General features: G+C 47.5%; 1 protein-coding gene across 1 annotated transcript in view; it reads left to right on the top strand.

The window, feature by feature from the left end:
- LOC144822741 (uncharacterized) overlaps window positions 1-13,615 on the top strand; it is a 2,085,503-nt gene that overhangs the window by 622,135 nt on the left and 1,449,753 nt on the right. Inside the window, exons 45-46 of the mRNA XM_078680596.1 lie at window positions 3,008-3,112; window positions 8,643-8,741. Of these exons, the coding sequence (XP_078536722.1) occupies window positions 3,008-3,112; window positions 8,643-8,741 (204 nt within the window). The remainder of the gene's footprint in view (window positions 1-3,007; window positions 3,113-8,642; window positions 8,742-13,615) is intronic.

Here is a 13,615-nt window from a genome sequence, read left to right as displayed (position 1 = left end):
CCTCAGGTCGGAACTGGCCCAGAAGGAGAAGCAGGATTGTATATGAGAAAAAACTGGGACCTCAGGTCGGAACTGGTCCAGAAGGAGAACCAGGATTGTATATGAGAAAAAACTGGGACCTCAGGTCGGAACTTGTCCAGAAGGAGAACCAGAATTGTATATGAGAAAAATCTAGTACCTCAGGTAGGACCTGGTCCAGAGGAGAAGCAGGATAGTATATGAGAAAAAACTGGGACCTCAGGTCGGAACTTGTCCAGAAGGAGAACCAGGATTGTATATGAGAAAAAACTGGGACCTCGGGTCGGAACTGGTCCAGAAGGAGAACCAGGATTGTATACGAGAAAAAACTGGGACCTCAAGTCGGAACTGGTCCAGAAGGAGAAGCAGGATTGTATACGAGAAAAAACTGGGACCTCAAGTCGGAACTGGTCCAGAAGGAGAAGCAGGATTGAATACGAGAAAAAACTGGGACCTCAGGACGGACCTGGTCCAGAAGGAGAACCAGGATTATATATGAGAAAAAACTGGGACCTCAAGTCGGAACTGGCCCAGAAGGAGAAGCAGGATTGTATATGAGAAAAAATTGGGACCTCAGGTCGGAACTGGTCGAGAAGGAGAATCAGGATTGTATATGAGAAATACCTGGGACCTCAAGTCGGACCTGGTCCAGAGGAGAACCAGGATTCTATATGAGAAAAAACTGGGACCTTAAGTCGGACTTGGTCCAAAGGAGAACCAGGATTCTATATGATAAAAAACTGGGACCTCAGGTAGGACCTGGCCCAGAGGAGAAGCAGGATTGTATATGAGAAAAAACTGGGACCTCAGGACAGACCTGGTCCAGAAGGAGAAGCAGGATTGTATATAAGAAACAACTGGGACCTCAGGTCGGACCTGGTCCAGAGGAGAACCAGGATTGTATATGAGAAAAAATGGGACCTCAGGATGGACCTGGTCCAGAAAGAGAACCAGGATTGTATACAAGAAAAAACTGGGAACTTAGGGGCACATTACGATCGCGGTTTTCCCGCATGCTCCGGGCCGGCGGAAGCCACCGCCGGCCCGGAGGATGCGGGAAAACCGCCGCGGAGCCTCCAAAGACCCACCGCCAAATTAGGATGGCTGGTGGGTGTTGGTTTATGTCCGCCGCTTTTCCGCCACGGTCGACTTACAACCGTGGCGGAAAAGCTCTTATATGGTGGCGGTGTCTCTCAGACACCGCCAGCCATATTAGGATTGCGTGTCAGATATGCTTTTCCGCGGCGGGTTCTCCGCCGTGGAAAAGCTTACGGATGTGCACTTCGGGGGCCCGTTGCGGGCCCCCTGGGTGAAGGGGGGGTAGAGTACCCCCCTGCATTTACATGCAGACAGCGGCAGGCACCGCGCGGTGCCTGCAGCTTTCTGCATGTAAATGCAATGCGTGCTTTTTTACCATTGCGGCGGGTGCAACTTGAAGCCGCACCCGCCGCAATGTTAAAAATAGAGGATGTGACCGCCAGGGTGGCGGTCACATCCTAATTGCAGAGGAGGGAACGCCGCAGCCCATGAGGACGTTCCCTCCTCCTCAAGGTTCGCGGACGGACTCAAGTCCGTCCGCGATCCTAATGGGCTCCTTAGGTCGAAACTGGTCCATGAGAAGAACCGTGCTAATCTTTCTCTCGTTCTGCAATTAACCAGTCAAGGGTTTGCAGCCATTCACATCCTTTCTTGGGTTTAACTACTCGAACGACCATAGCTGGACTGCGTTGTTTTGGGAAGAGCTGGCTTTCTAAAGGTTGTTTTGTAAATATATAACACGTTTTAACATGTTTTTATGCCTTTCTTCATATAAGTGTTTTTATCTTACGATGTTTAGTCTTTTATTCGCATAACTTAGCTTTTTTGTGTGAAAGGCAGCCATACTTTGCATTGTGGGCAGAAAATACTGTTAATACATTCAATTGTAGAAAATGTTAATTTATGTTTGTCACAAGCTGGGACATTAGAGAAAACATTAAATGCTGCATGAGAAGAACATTTTATCTGTAGAATGAGAGATTTTGCAGCTGCTCCCTGCAATACTCAAATCACAATGGGCCACTGATGGCAGAAACAAAGTTCATACTTTTCTCTTACAGGGAAAATGCCTATCAAACAAAGGGCAGTGATGAAGTTGTGTGGTGTATTTTGACGGTTTCATTAAAGGCATTGTGATTTCAGAAACTAAGTAACTGACTATAAGGAAATTCACAGTAGATGGGAATGGTTTAATTTCCCTAGTTATGCAAAATAAATTATTGTGTACGACATCAACCTCATTAAATATCGTTCTGGAACCACTGCTTTTTGTACAATAATAGCAGAAGAACATGAAATGTAAGCTGATGTTTGTTGAATGTAGCCCGTTACTTCGTCACTGTGGTTTTAACATTGAAGATAGCTTGATGGTCAACCACCCAAGCTCAGGATCAGCAAAATAGTGTGAGCTTGATGGTTGTTTGAGAGCACACCTCTACAAAATAACAGAGGAGAATGTTCTGATACACAAAATAAATCAAGAGAGTGTTCAGATATACAAAATAACAGAAGAGAATGTTCGGATACACAAAATAAATCATGAGAATGTTTAGATATACAAAATAACAGAAGAGAATGTTCTGATACACAAAATAAAACAAGAGAATGTTCAGATATGCAAAATAGCACATGAGAATGTTCAGATATACAAAATAACCAAAGAGAATGTTCGGATACACAAAATAAAACAACAGAATGTTCAGATATGCAAAATAGCACAAGAGAATGTTCAGATACACAAAATAGAACATGAGAATGTTCAGATATACAAAATAACACAAGAAAATGTTCATGTATTTTAAAAGATGTTTTCAGTTCCAACCACTGCTATAAATCCGATGAGATAACATGTGTTGCTAAGTGAAGGTAGCCTGCATTTTTGGTCATTGCATTTGCAAGGTAAACCTTCTTTGACTAAATATTTAAAAACTTGCTTTTCTTAACTTTTTAGGGTTTTCAAGAACTGCTGTGCTGGCCCGGAAACTTTTGGCCCTGCTTGATGTGTCTTCCAAGTTATTTAAAACCTTTTCTGCAACAGCTATGAAAACGCAGTATGGTAGGTGGTTAAACATACTACCTCTGAAACTAGGGGAAGTAAGGGCTGTGCCAAGGGAACTAAAGAGCAAGTCAGGGGTAGCAGCATTTACCCCTGATGACTTCTAATTGACATCCATGGAAACCAGATTACCAGTTACTCTTTCAGTTCAGAGCAGTACTAGGAGTTTCTACAATACTTCACTAGGGTGTTAGTTACCTTTTTAGCTGTGAGTTAACACCGTTTGTGCCATTCCTAGCAAACTATTGCTTAAAGCAGGGTTCTCCAATTTTGCCGTCCCGGAGGGCCGGATCCATGGCAGTGTTTTAGCATATCCACATTTAGATAAATGTAGTTAACTTAAAAATCTGGCATGGATCCGGCCCCACAGAACCGACAATGGAGAAACCTGGCTTAAAATATACAAGAAGCTGGGGCTGGAGGACCGTCTCTGGAGAGCTGCCGTGCACGTCAGTAAGAGAGATAGTTATGCAAAAGTCATGGCTCAGGAGTGGCCTTTACATCTTTAACATATTAGTTCATTCTCTGCTGTCATCATTCGTGGGATACTGGCAAAGGTAGAATGGAGTGCATTTGAACGGAGTGTGTTCCCATTCAGGCATTCCTTCGGATTTGGGGATCCTTTCAGCGCTATTAGTATCGCTTTCAAAGCAGAGCTCGCTTTACACTGGTTGATTATATGGAAGCAATATTCATGAATTAAAATAAACAGATGGACAGACAGCTGGGCACTGTAATAGAATTGAATAGAACTGTGAAGATGGACATGGCAACACATTTTTTAACTCGTGAAATCAGGAACAGAAGAATACGATATTATAAATAAATAAAAACATGTGTTTATGTGTACATGGATCTGTGTGCCTGTCTGGAAAGGCGCATGCTCATAATGAAAGTCAAGAGTAAAAAAAACACTCCCACGTTTAGTGCAAGCTTCACAGATACATAGCGTGTCTGGAAGACCATTTCAAGTGTCTGCTCGTGTTTTTTGTTTCTGTTTTGCTAATCATCTTGTGCTGCTTTTTTCCCCTCTGTCTTGGGCTGGACACAGCAGTTATTTAAACCTCCTCATGAGCCGGCAGAACCGAGCACCCGGGATCATTGCATCGTCTATAAATGACATTGTTTGCAGTGGGAAGAAGTGATTATATTTCATTAAACCGCAGTATATTGGCCGGCTGTCTGGAGAAGATTTGCCTTTGGTGCCAAACCGAAGACAAAAAGCCTTTGAATGTGACATTTCTCAGATGAATGTTCTCTGGCCACCATATATGCACACAATGTCTCAGAATTGAATCAATCCAACTTTAGCAGATTTATACGAATAATAATAGCCTTAACTGCTGACTTGGTTTGACCTTTAACCCTCAGTATAGACAGAAATTGATAATGGTACTTATTTATGAGGAAACAGGGAAACGAAAAGGCAAAGGGCCTCTTATTAAGGATTCCATATTGCATAACATTGGGACTTTATATTGACGTATGGTAATGCAGATACAGAGTGAAGTAGCATAGTATACAACAGGGTTGCATACCAAAAAGTAATATTATGTTAGTCTATGCACACACAGACACCCATGTTTAGACTATTTAATTGCTCACATGCTTCACACACGTCTTTTAACAGGATCCAGTGCCCTGAAGGCTAATTCTGAGGTTTAATCATCATCATTGGCCTGATTCATCAAAGTGATGCGGGTGTATTCAACGTGTATTGTGCATGTGCAGTTCACCTGCACCTAGGGCTTGATTCACAGATGGAAACTGCAGGCAGAAGGAGAGAAGGGAGGAAGCATGTGCTGATGTCACCAGTAACAGGCATATTAAAAATGACAGTAAGTAATTGATGTTGAGGGAAGTGTCAGTCAAAGCATGTAGACTAGTTGCAGGGGCAGTCAAAAACTGTGTGGGAGCTGGCCGTATGTGTCTGAGAGCCCACCCCAGCCCCATCGACCCTGGGCCCTAAAATTCGACCCTTCTGCTTTATAATATACCCATCCCAGCCCTGTTAACTACCCGACCCCCTACCCTGAGCCCTAACACCCGGCCCCCTAGCCCAAAATAACTACCCCAACCCCTGCACCCCCGCCCGAGCCCTAAAAACTGCCTCCTCCCCTGAAAACTGCCCTTTCTCCACCCTGAGCCCTAAAACTCGCCCCTATCCTAAAAACTTCCCCGGCCCTCCTGCGAAGTGACCCCTAAAAACAGTCCCCTTTTCCTAAAAACTGCCCCATCCCCGCCCTGAGCCTTAAAACTCTGCCCGACCCCTAAAACCTACCCCTAACCCAACCCCAGCCCAGTTTACCACACCGCGTCCCGGTCCTTCCTGCAGTGTTCCTTCCGGTTCCTTTTCCCACTAGAACAACAGCTGGAACGTCGACTGCCTTAAAAACGCATATGCATGGTTTAGGCATATGTGTGGTTAAGCCAAGCATTGTTCTGCTTGTTAGAAAACGGCACACATGCTTAAGGCTGCATTGTAAAGGTTGTTTCTCCTTGTAGGCGTTCAGTATTCAAAGATATTTGTGGAGTGGATAGTTAGGGCCGTAATGCGGTGGTTTGCAAAAGAAAAGATTGTCGTGTATCTGTATGGTGTTAAAACATGTTAATAACCACTATTTGATGTTAAATATAAGGGTGCTCGATTTCGTATTTTAACCAGGAGAATTGAGCTACTCATTTGAGACCTTTGTTTGTATGGAATTTCCATGTAGAGAAGGATTTTTAAGCAAAGGCTACAGATGGGCAATTGATGCTGAGGATGAGAAGTCCCATTCATGTAGTGCATGATGGGTAATGCAGCACGGTGTGAAGGTTTCAGGGATTCAGGGATTCAGTGCAGAGGTACTACACTCTGCGCTGAAGATATTCAGGTATAATTTATAAGGAGCATTAGTATAATCCAGACTAAAGAGCCCCAGTGGTATGGTGGCCTACCCGCAATGTGGGAAACCAGGAAGAGGAATGACTTTTCTGAGCAGTTTTAGAAAAATCGAATGAACTCTTGACAATTACGTTGCTTTTAGATTCAAGAGCAGTATCAGCATTCCAGATAACTCCAAGAGTTTTTCCCGAGGATACTGGAAGGGAGTGAATACCTAACTTTCCACATAGAAAGGATAAAAGAGTGGGACAAAGAGCTACAAGTCTGACTTTCCATTTTGCTGAGCGTCTCCTGATTATTGCTCATGTGGTCATGGAGAGCAATGTGACGCGATCAAAGCAATCCTCACTTGATGGTGCATAGAGGATCCAATTTGAGAATGATCTGAATGTAATCTGTGTTATTTGAGGATTATCTGGATATAATTAGCATTAAAAAAGCACATGAAGTGAAGGATTCAGTGTGGTAGAACAAGGTTCTGAAGTGGGAATTACATTATATCAAGCAGTAACACATCCCTGCAGAATTGCCACAGTAACAGAATACCTCTACTCTTAAAAAGGTACAGGAGTATGATGATAGATTGTGAGAAAGCTAGCAGAGAAGGCTATTGGCATGAGAGCAGTCACCCCTTTCCCATCTACTTGGGTCCTCAGATGATTGAGAATTCTGTCCCATGATGGGAATGGATCCTGACTTGGCTTTTACCCAGCATGTTGTTTGTTTTAATGAAGTGATTGAGATGTATGAACAGAGTTCCTTCGATCAGATTACCTAGAAAGGGTCTATTTGTAGTTAGTTGTTGTCCAGGATCCATCCTGAGGTCAAGTAAGGACTTCAAGAGGAATGTCTTAATCTAACATTTTAACAGGTATTTGAATATATCCACTATTGAAAAAAGGAATTATGAGTGGCTTTTACCAGTGAAAGATGTGGTGATGAAACTTGAGAGCATCCAGAGAGAAAATAATGGATTTAGCGTTGTTATGGTCAGAAAGTTTGAACCATATAGTAAAATCACTGAGTGTGATCTAAATGGATGATCAAGAACCATGGACACAATGAAGTCACAAAACGCTCAGCAAAGCCCAGGTGGATGGTAGTGGTCAGGAAATACGTAGGACGGCGTGAGAAAATAGTAAAGAAGGGCGACATCATATGGAAAGTTATCACAGTCAGAAGTCGAGAGCCAAAAAAGCCTTGGACTGAACACGACCATTGTTTAAATGATGGTGATACCCCTGCCTCATAGTTGGGAAATTGTTGAGGCCATCCTTGGTTCTGGGCAGGGTATCTCTATGAATGCTATCACATCTTCATCAAGGCGGGTTTCAACACTAAAAAGCTGTTCAGGTCCACGTAGAGTCCATGCTGCATTAGTACGGTTATAGGCTGTAACCTTACCACGCCCACACCTGTGCAAATGCTTCCAGAGGGTGCAGGTTTTGTCTCCCAAACTACCCTGTTCCTAAGTCATTTAAAGAGCTCAAATAAAAAAACATGAGTTTACTTGGGTGTTGAGGATTAGAGACGTATCAGGGAGAGAGTGAGGTTACAGATGAGTAAGAGCACAAGTTGAATAGTGGAGGGGGCGTGGTGACAATAGGTCAGGCAGAGGGTGTTGGAGATCAAGTGAGATTGATCACTGTCTTTCTGTAGTGACTAGGTAAGGGTGATGATTAGTTACTGGCAAACTAGTAACACAAAGAGAATCCACAGTAGGTAAACCCGATTCTGCACATTACACAGATAATACCCTGAGGGAATGGAGCAATCACAAGTAGCAAACATATACAGGAGGGTAAGACAAATCACATGTTGCATCAGAGCAGCACGTTACATGTGCCCATGTAAAGCTCACACCCATGTAGATGTGTATGCAATCCATGATTTAGCACCCAGCGTTAGAGTAAAGCAGATCCCACATCAAGATTCACGAGCAGCATTTGGATGCAAAGCAAAACAAATCACAAACCAGATCACACCCCGATGCAGAAAGAAAATCACAGACACAGCAACACCTAGAGGTGAATTAAACCCATTGCAGTCATCCCCAAGCGGCTGGGTACAGCAAATCACAACAAAGGTTCAGTGGGTACATTGTGCCTTCACCTGCGGGTGACCAGTGCCTGGACGAAGAATGACGAAAGAGTGCACAGACTCAGTAGAGTAATCTGTTAATTAGGAATGCACCTGTCCATGCGCCTTCCACCTCTACGGCCCAAGTCCAGATTTTACCTCGGCACAGATTTGTGTGCCTGGGCCAGCAGACACAGTCACTCCATTCTGCGCATTTGTAAATCCATTTGTGAAATTGAAATGGACAAAAGTATATTTCCACATCTGGGAGAACATTTCCCACATCTGGTCCTATAATTCTAAGCTTTTATTGGAGCTAGAGCCACATTGTATGTATACTTGCTGCTGAGCTAGCTCAAGTTCCAGAGAAACTATTAAAAATGGTTCTATTTTGTAGGGATCATTTTGTTTACCTATAAATAACAATGCATGTGTGGCTTTTCTGTTTTCTTTAACCTCAATGTATACGGCAGCCATAATGGGACATACATCAGCTGTCTGTGATTTGAAAGGTCAGACTCATCACGTCCTTTTTGCTCAGATTTCTGATTTCTGGCTCTGCAGGGATTCAGCCAGGATGGTCCATGTCGGGGGTTAAAAGTCTACTTTCTGAAGCAAAGGATGTTTTCCAGTCTCTGAAAAGCCAATATGGTATTGGTCAAGGTAGGCTTGATTTTATTTGAAGTAACAGAGGATTGCTTGAGTCCTTTGTATACTGTGATCTTATCAATTGCTTTAAGCTATGTTTTGGTTCAAGTTTATCCAATACTAAGAATAACCCATTGTTCTATTGTAGACAATTGATATAGTCAAAATGATCGTGATAATAATAACATAATTGTGTCCTAATAATTTTGATGAATTTCTAAATCCATGAAAATATGACAAGAAAATGTGCTACGAGGACATTCCATAAACGATAAAAGGCGTGGTAGGTGCATTGAGTAGGTCACATAAGATTCAGTCTCTATGCACCTGACAAAAAGAGGATGAGCCACATACTTACAAAATGTGTGCGAGGCAGTTAAACACAGAGAGGGTATTTTCTGTGTATGAAAAAAATACCCATCAGTTGTCGATTGAGACCGCCCTTGTCATCATCTGGGATCCTTCACACCAGGAAGGGTAGGTATTACAACCCTATTCGTATGAATTGCATGATAAGTGTGTCCCAGTGAAACAGAGGCAACATAGGCGTGTGATGACAACTTTAAAGCAATGCAAAGAAAGTGAGTGGAAAAAAAAATGGAATAAAGTGCCAAAGAGGATAAAATTGGAGAGGAAAGAGGAAAGAAACTTTAATCGGTACCTCTCTGCTTCCAAAGCAATAAAACCCTTTCTGGTGTGAAGGAACCCAGATGATGACAAGGGCGTTCTCGATCGACAACTGATGGGTATTTTTTTCACACACTGAAAAAACCTTCTTTGTGTTTAACTGTCTCACACACATTTTGTAAGTATGTGGCTCATTCTCTTTTTGTCAGGTGTATAGAGAGACTGAATCTTGTTATGTGACCCATAGCTACTCTACGTTTTTTTACATTGACTTATTTAGGGGTTGTAGCTGTGTTAGGTCGGTAAACATCCCCTTGGACCCTCCCATCACCGTATTATCTATGTGCATTGAGTAGGTCAGCAACACATGGAATCGACTAATACACAATAGCAATAACACCATATTGAGTATAAAAAGGTTTATACAGTTTATATAGTCCTTCAAAATACTTCATTGTTTCTTATCAGCGTGTCAAATATCTATTGGAAATGTTAAGATATTCACAAAGATCTTTGGTGGGGAAGCACAAGGAAAACCGAGGGTGGGAGGGTGGGGAAGCACAAGGAAAACCGAGGGTGGGCGGGTGTTTGACGCACAAGGAAAACCAAGGGTGGGCGGGTGTTTGACGTACAAGGAAAACCAAGGGTGGGCGGGTGGGGAAGCACAGAGAAAACCAAGGGTGGGAGGAAGTGGAAGCACACGGAAAACTGAGGGTGGGGAAGCTCACGGAAATCCGAGGGTGGGGAAGCACAGAGAAAACAGAAGGTGGGAGGGAGTGGAAGCACATGGAAAACCGAGGGTGGGGAAGCACAGGGAAACAGTGGGTGGGAGGGTGGGGAAGCACAGGGAAAACAGTGGGTGGGAGGGTGGGGAAGCACAGGGAAAACAGTGGGTGGGAGGGTGGGGAAGCACAGGGAAAACAGTGGGTGGCAGGGTGGGGAAGCACAGGGAAAACAGTGGGTGGGAGGGTGGGTACGCACACAGAAAACACAGGGTGGGAGGGTGGGTAAGCACACGGAAAACACAGGGTGGGAGGGTGAGTAAGCACACGGAAAACACCGGGTGGGAGGGTGGGTAAGCACACGGAAAACACAGGGTGGGAGGGTGGGTAAGCACACGGAAGACACAGGGTGGGAGGGTGGGTAAGCACACGGAAAACATAGGGTGGGAGGGTGGGTAAGCACACGGAAAACAGGGTGGGAGGGTGGGTAAGCACACGGAAAACACAGGGTGGGAGGGTGGGTAAGCACCATGTGCTTCTCTGCAAGCCCACCCTCCGTTGTCTGTGTCCTTCCCCGCCCGCCCACCCCTGTTGTCCATGTCCTTCCCCGCCCGCCCATCCCCTTTGTCTGTGTCCTTCCCCGCCAGCCCACCATCCGTTATCCTTGTCCTGCATCTGTTGTCCGTGTGCGCCACTGCCTTTGTCCGTGTGCTTCCCCTTGCACCTACCCTCAATTGTCCGTGTGCTTCTCTGCCCTCCCCCTCCATTGTCCGTGTGCTTCCCTGCCCTCCCACACTCCGTTGTCCGTGTCCTTCACCACCTTCCCATCCTCTGTTGTCTGTGAGCGTCCCCACCCTCTCACTCTTTGTTGTTCATGTGCTTCCCCACCCTCCCACCCTTCATTGACCATGTGCTTCCCCACCCTCCCACCCTTCATTGGCCATGTGCTTCCCCACCCTCCCACCCTTCATTGACCATGTGCTTCCCCACCCTCCCTTGGCCATGTGCTTCCCCACCCTCCCACCCTTCATTGGCCAAGTGCTTCCCCACCCTCCCACCCTTCATTGGACATGTGCTTCCCCACCCTCCCACCCTTCATTGGCCATGTGCTTCCCCACCCTCCCACCCTTCATTGGCCATGTGCTTCCCCACCCTTCATTGGCCATGTGTTTCCCCACCCTCCCACCCTTCATTGGACATGTGCTTCCCCACCCTCCCACCCTTCATTGGCCATGTGCTTCCCCACCCTCCCACCCTTCATTGGCCATGTGCTTCCCCACCCTCCCACCCTTCATTGGCCATGTGCTTAAACAACCCTCCCACCCTTCATTGGCCATGTGCTTAAGCACCCTCCCACCCTTCGTTGTCCGTGTGCTTATGTTGTCAGTGTGCCTCACCACCCTCCCACTCTCCGTGTACTTCCCCACCCTCGTTTTCCATGGGATTCCCCCCCTCCCACCATCCGTTTTCCATGTGCTTCCCCACCCTTTCACCATGTTTTCTCTCACCCTGTTTTCCATGTGCTTCCCCACCCTGTTTTCCATGTGCTTCCCCACCCTCCCACCATGTTTTCCGTGTGCTTACCCACCATCCCACCATGTTTTCCGTGTGCTTCCCCACCTTCCCACCCTGTTTTCCGTGTGCTTCCCCACCCTGTTTTCTGTGGGCTTCCCCACCCTCCCACCCTGTTTTCCGTGTGTTTCCCCACCCTCCCACCCTGTTTTCCGTGTGTTTCCCCACCCTCCCACCCTGTTTTCCGTGTGTTTCCCCACACTCCCACCCTGTTTTCCGTGTGTTTCCCCACCCTCCCACCCTTTTTTCCGTGTGTTTCCCCACCCTCCCACCCTTTTTTCCGTGTGTTTCCCCACCCTCCCACCCTTTTTTCCGTGTGTTTCCCCACCCTCCCACCCTTTTTTCCGTGTGTTTCCCCACCCTCCCACCCTTTTTTCCGTGTGCTTCCCCACCCTCCCACCCTTTTTTCCGTGTGCTTCCCCACCCTCCCACCCTGTTTTCCGTGTGCTTCCCCACCCTCCCACCCTGTTTTCCGTGTGCTTCCCCACCCTCCCACCCTGTTTTCCGTGTGGTTCCCCACCCTCCCACCCTGTTTTCCGTGTGCTTCCCCACCCTCCCACCCTGTTTTCCGTGTGCTTCCCCACCCTCCCACCCTGTTTTCCGTGTGCTTCCCCACCCTCCCACCCTGTTTTCCGTGTGCTTCCCCACCCTCCCACCAAGTTTTTCCGTGTGCTTCCCCACCCCACCCTGTTTTCTGTGGGCTTCCCCATACCCCACCCTGTTTTCTGTGTGCTTCCCCACACCCGTGCCCTGTTTTATGTGTGCTTCCCCACACCCCCACCCTGTTTTCAGTGCGCTTCCCCACCCCCACCCTGTTTTCTGTGTGCTTCCCCACGCCCCGCCCTGTTTTCTGGGTGCTTCCCCACGCCCGCCCTGTTTTTTGGGTGCTTCCCCACCCCCACCCTGTTTCCTGTGTGCGTCCAACCCCCCACCCTGATTTCTGTGTGATTTCCCGTATGCTTTCCCACCCTCTGTTTTCCGTGTGCTTCCCCACCCGCCCACCCTCGGTTTTCGTAGCGCTTCCCCACCAGCCCACCCTCGGTTTCCCTTGCGCCTCCCTACCCTCAGTTTCCCTTGTGCCTTCCCACCCGCCCACCCTCTGTATCCTTGCGCTTCCCCACCCGCCCACCCTCGGTTATCCTAGTGCTTCGCCACCCGCCCACCCTCCGCTTTCCTTGCGCTTATCCGTTTTCCTTGGGCTTCCCCACCCGCCCACCCTCTGTTTTCCTTGGGCTTCCCCCCCCGCCCACCCTCTGTTTTCCTTGGGCTTCCCCACCCGCCCACCCTCTGTTTTCCTTGGGCTTCCCCACCCACCCACCCTCTGTTTTCCTTGGGCATCCCCACCCACCCACCCTCCGTTTTCCTTGGGCTTCCCCACCCACCCACCCTCCCTTTTCCTTGGGCTTACCCACCCTCCCTTTTCCTTGGGCTTACCCACCCTCCGTTTTCCTTGGGCTTCCCCACCCACCCACCCTCTGTTTTCCTTGGGCATCCCCACCCACCCACCCTCCGTTTTCCTTGGGCTTCCCCACCCACCCACCCTCCCTTTTCCTTGGGCTTACCCACCCTCCCTTTTCCTTGGGCTTACCCACCCTCCGTTTTCCTTGGGCTTCCCCACCCTCCGTTTTCCTTGGGCTTCCCCACCCACCCTCCGTTTTCCTTGGTCTTCCCCACACGCCCACCCTTTGTTTTCCTTTTCCGCCCGCCCACCCCCCGTTTTCCTTGGGCTTGCCCACCCTTCGTTTTCCTTGGGCTTCTCCACCTGCCCACCCTTTGTTTTCCTTTTCCGCCCGCCCACCCCTCGTTTTCCTTGGGCTTGCCCACCCTTCGTTTTCCTTGGGCTTCCCCACCTGCCCACCCTTTGTTTTCCTTTTCCGCCCGCCCACCCCTCGTTTTCCTTGGGCTTGCCCACCCTTCGTTTTCCTTGGGCTTCTCCACCTGCCCACCCTTCGTTTTCCTTGGGCTTCT

This window comes from Lissotriton helveticus, chromosome 3_1 (assembly GCF_964261635.1).
Source record: "Lissotriton helveticus chromosome 3_1, aLisHel1.1, whole genome shotgun sequence".
Lineage (NCBI taxonomy): Eukaryota > Metazoa > Chordata > Amphibia > Caudata > Salamandridae > Lissotriton > Lissotriton helveticus.
The sequence above is the reverse complement of the archived record's forward strand: the minus strand, read 5'-3'. Positions and strand labels throughout refer to the sequence as shown.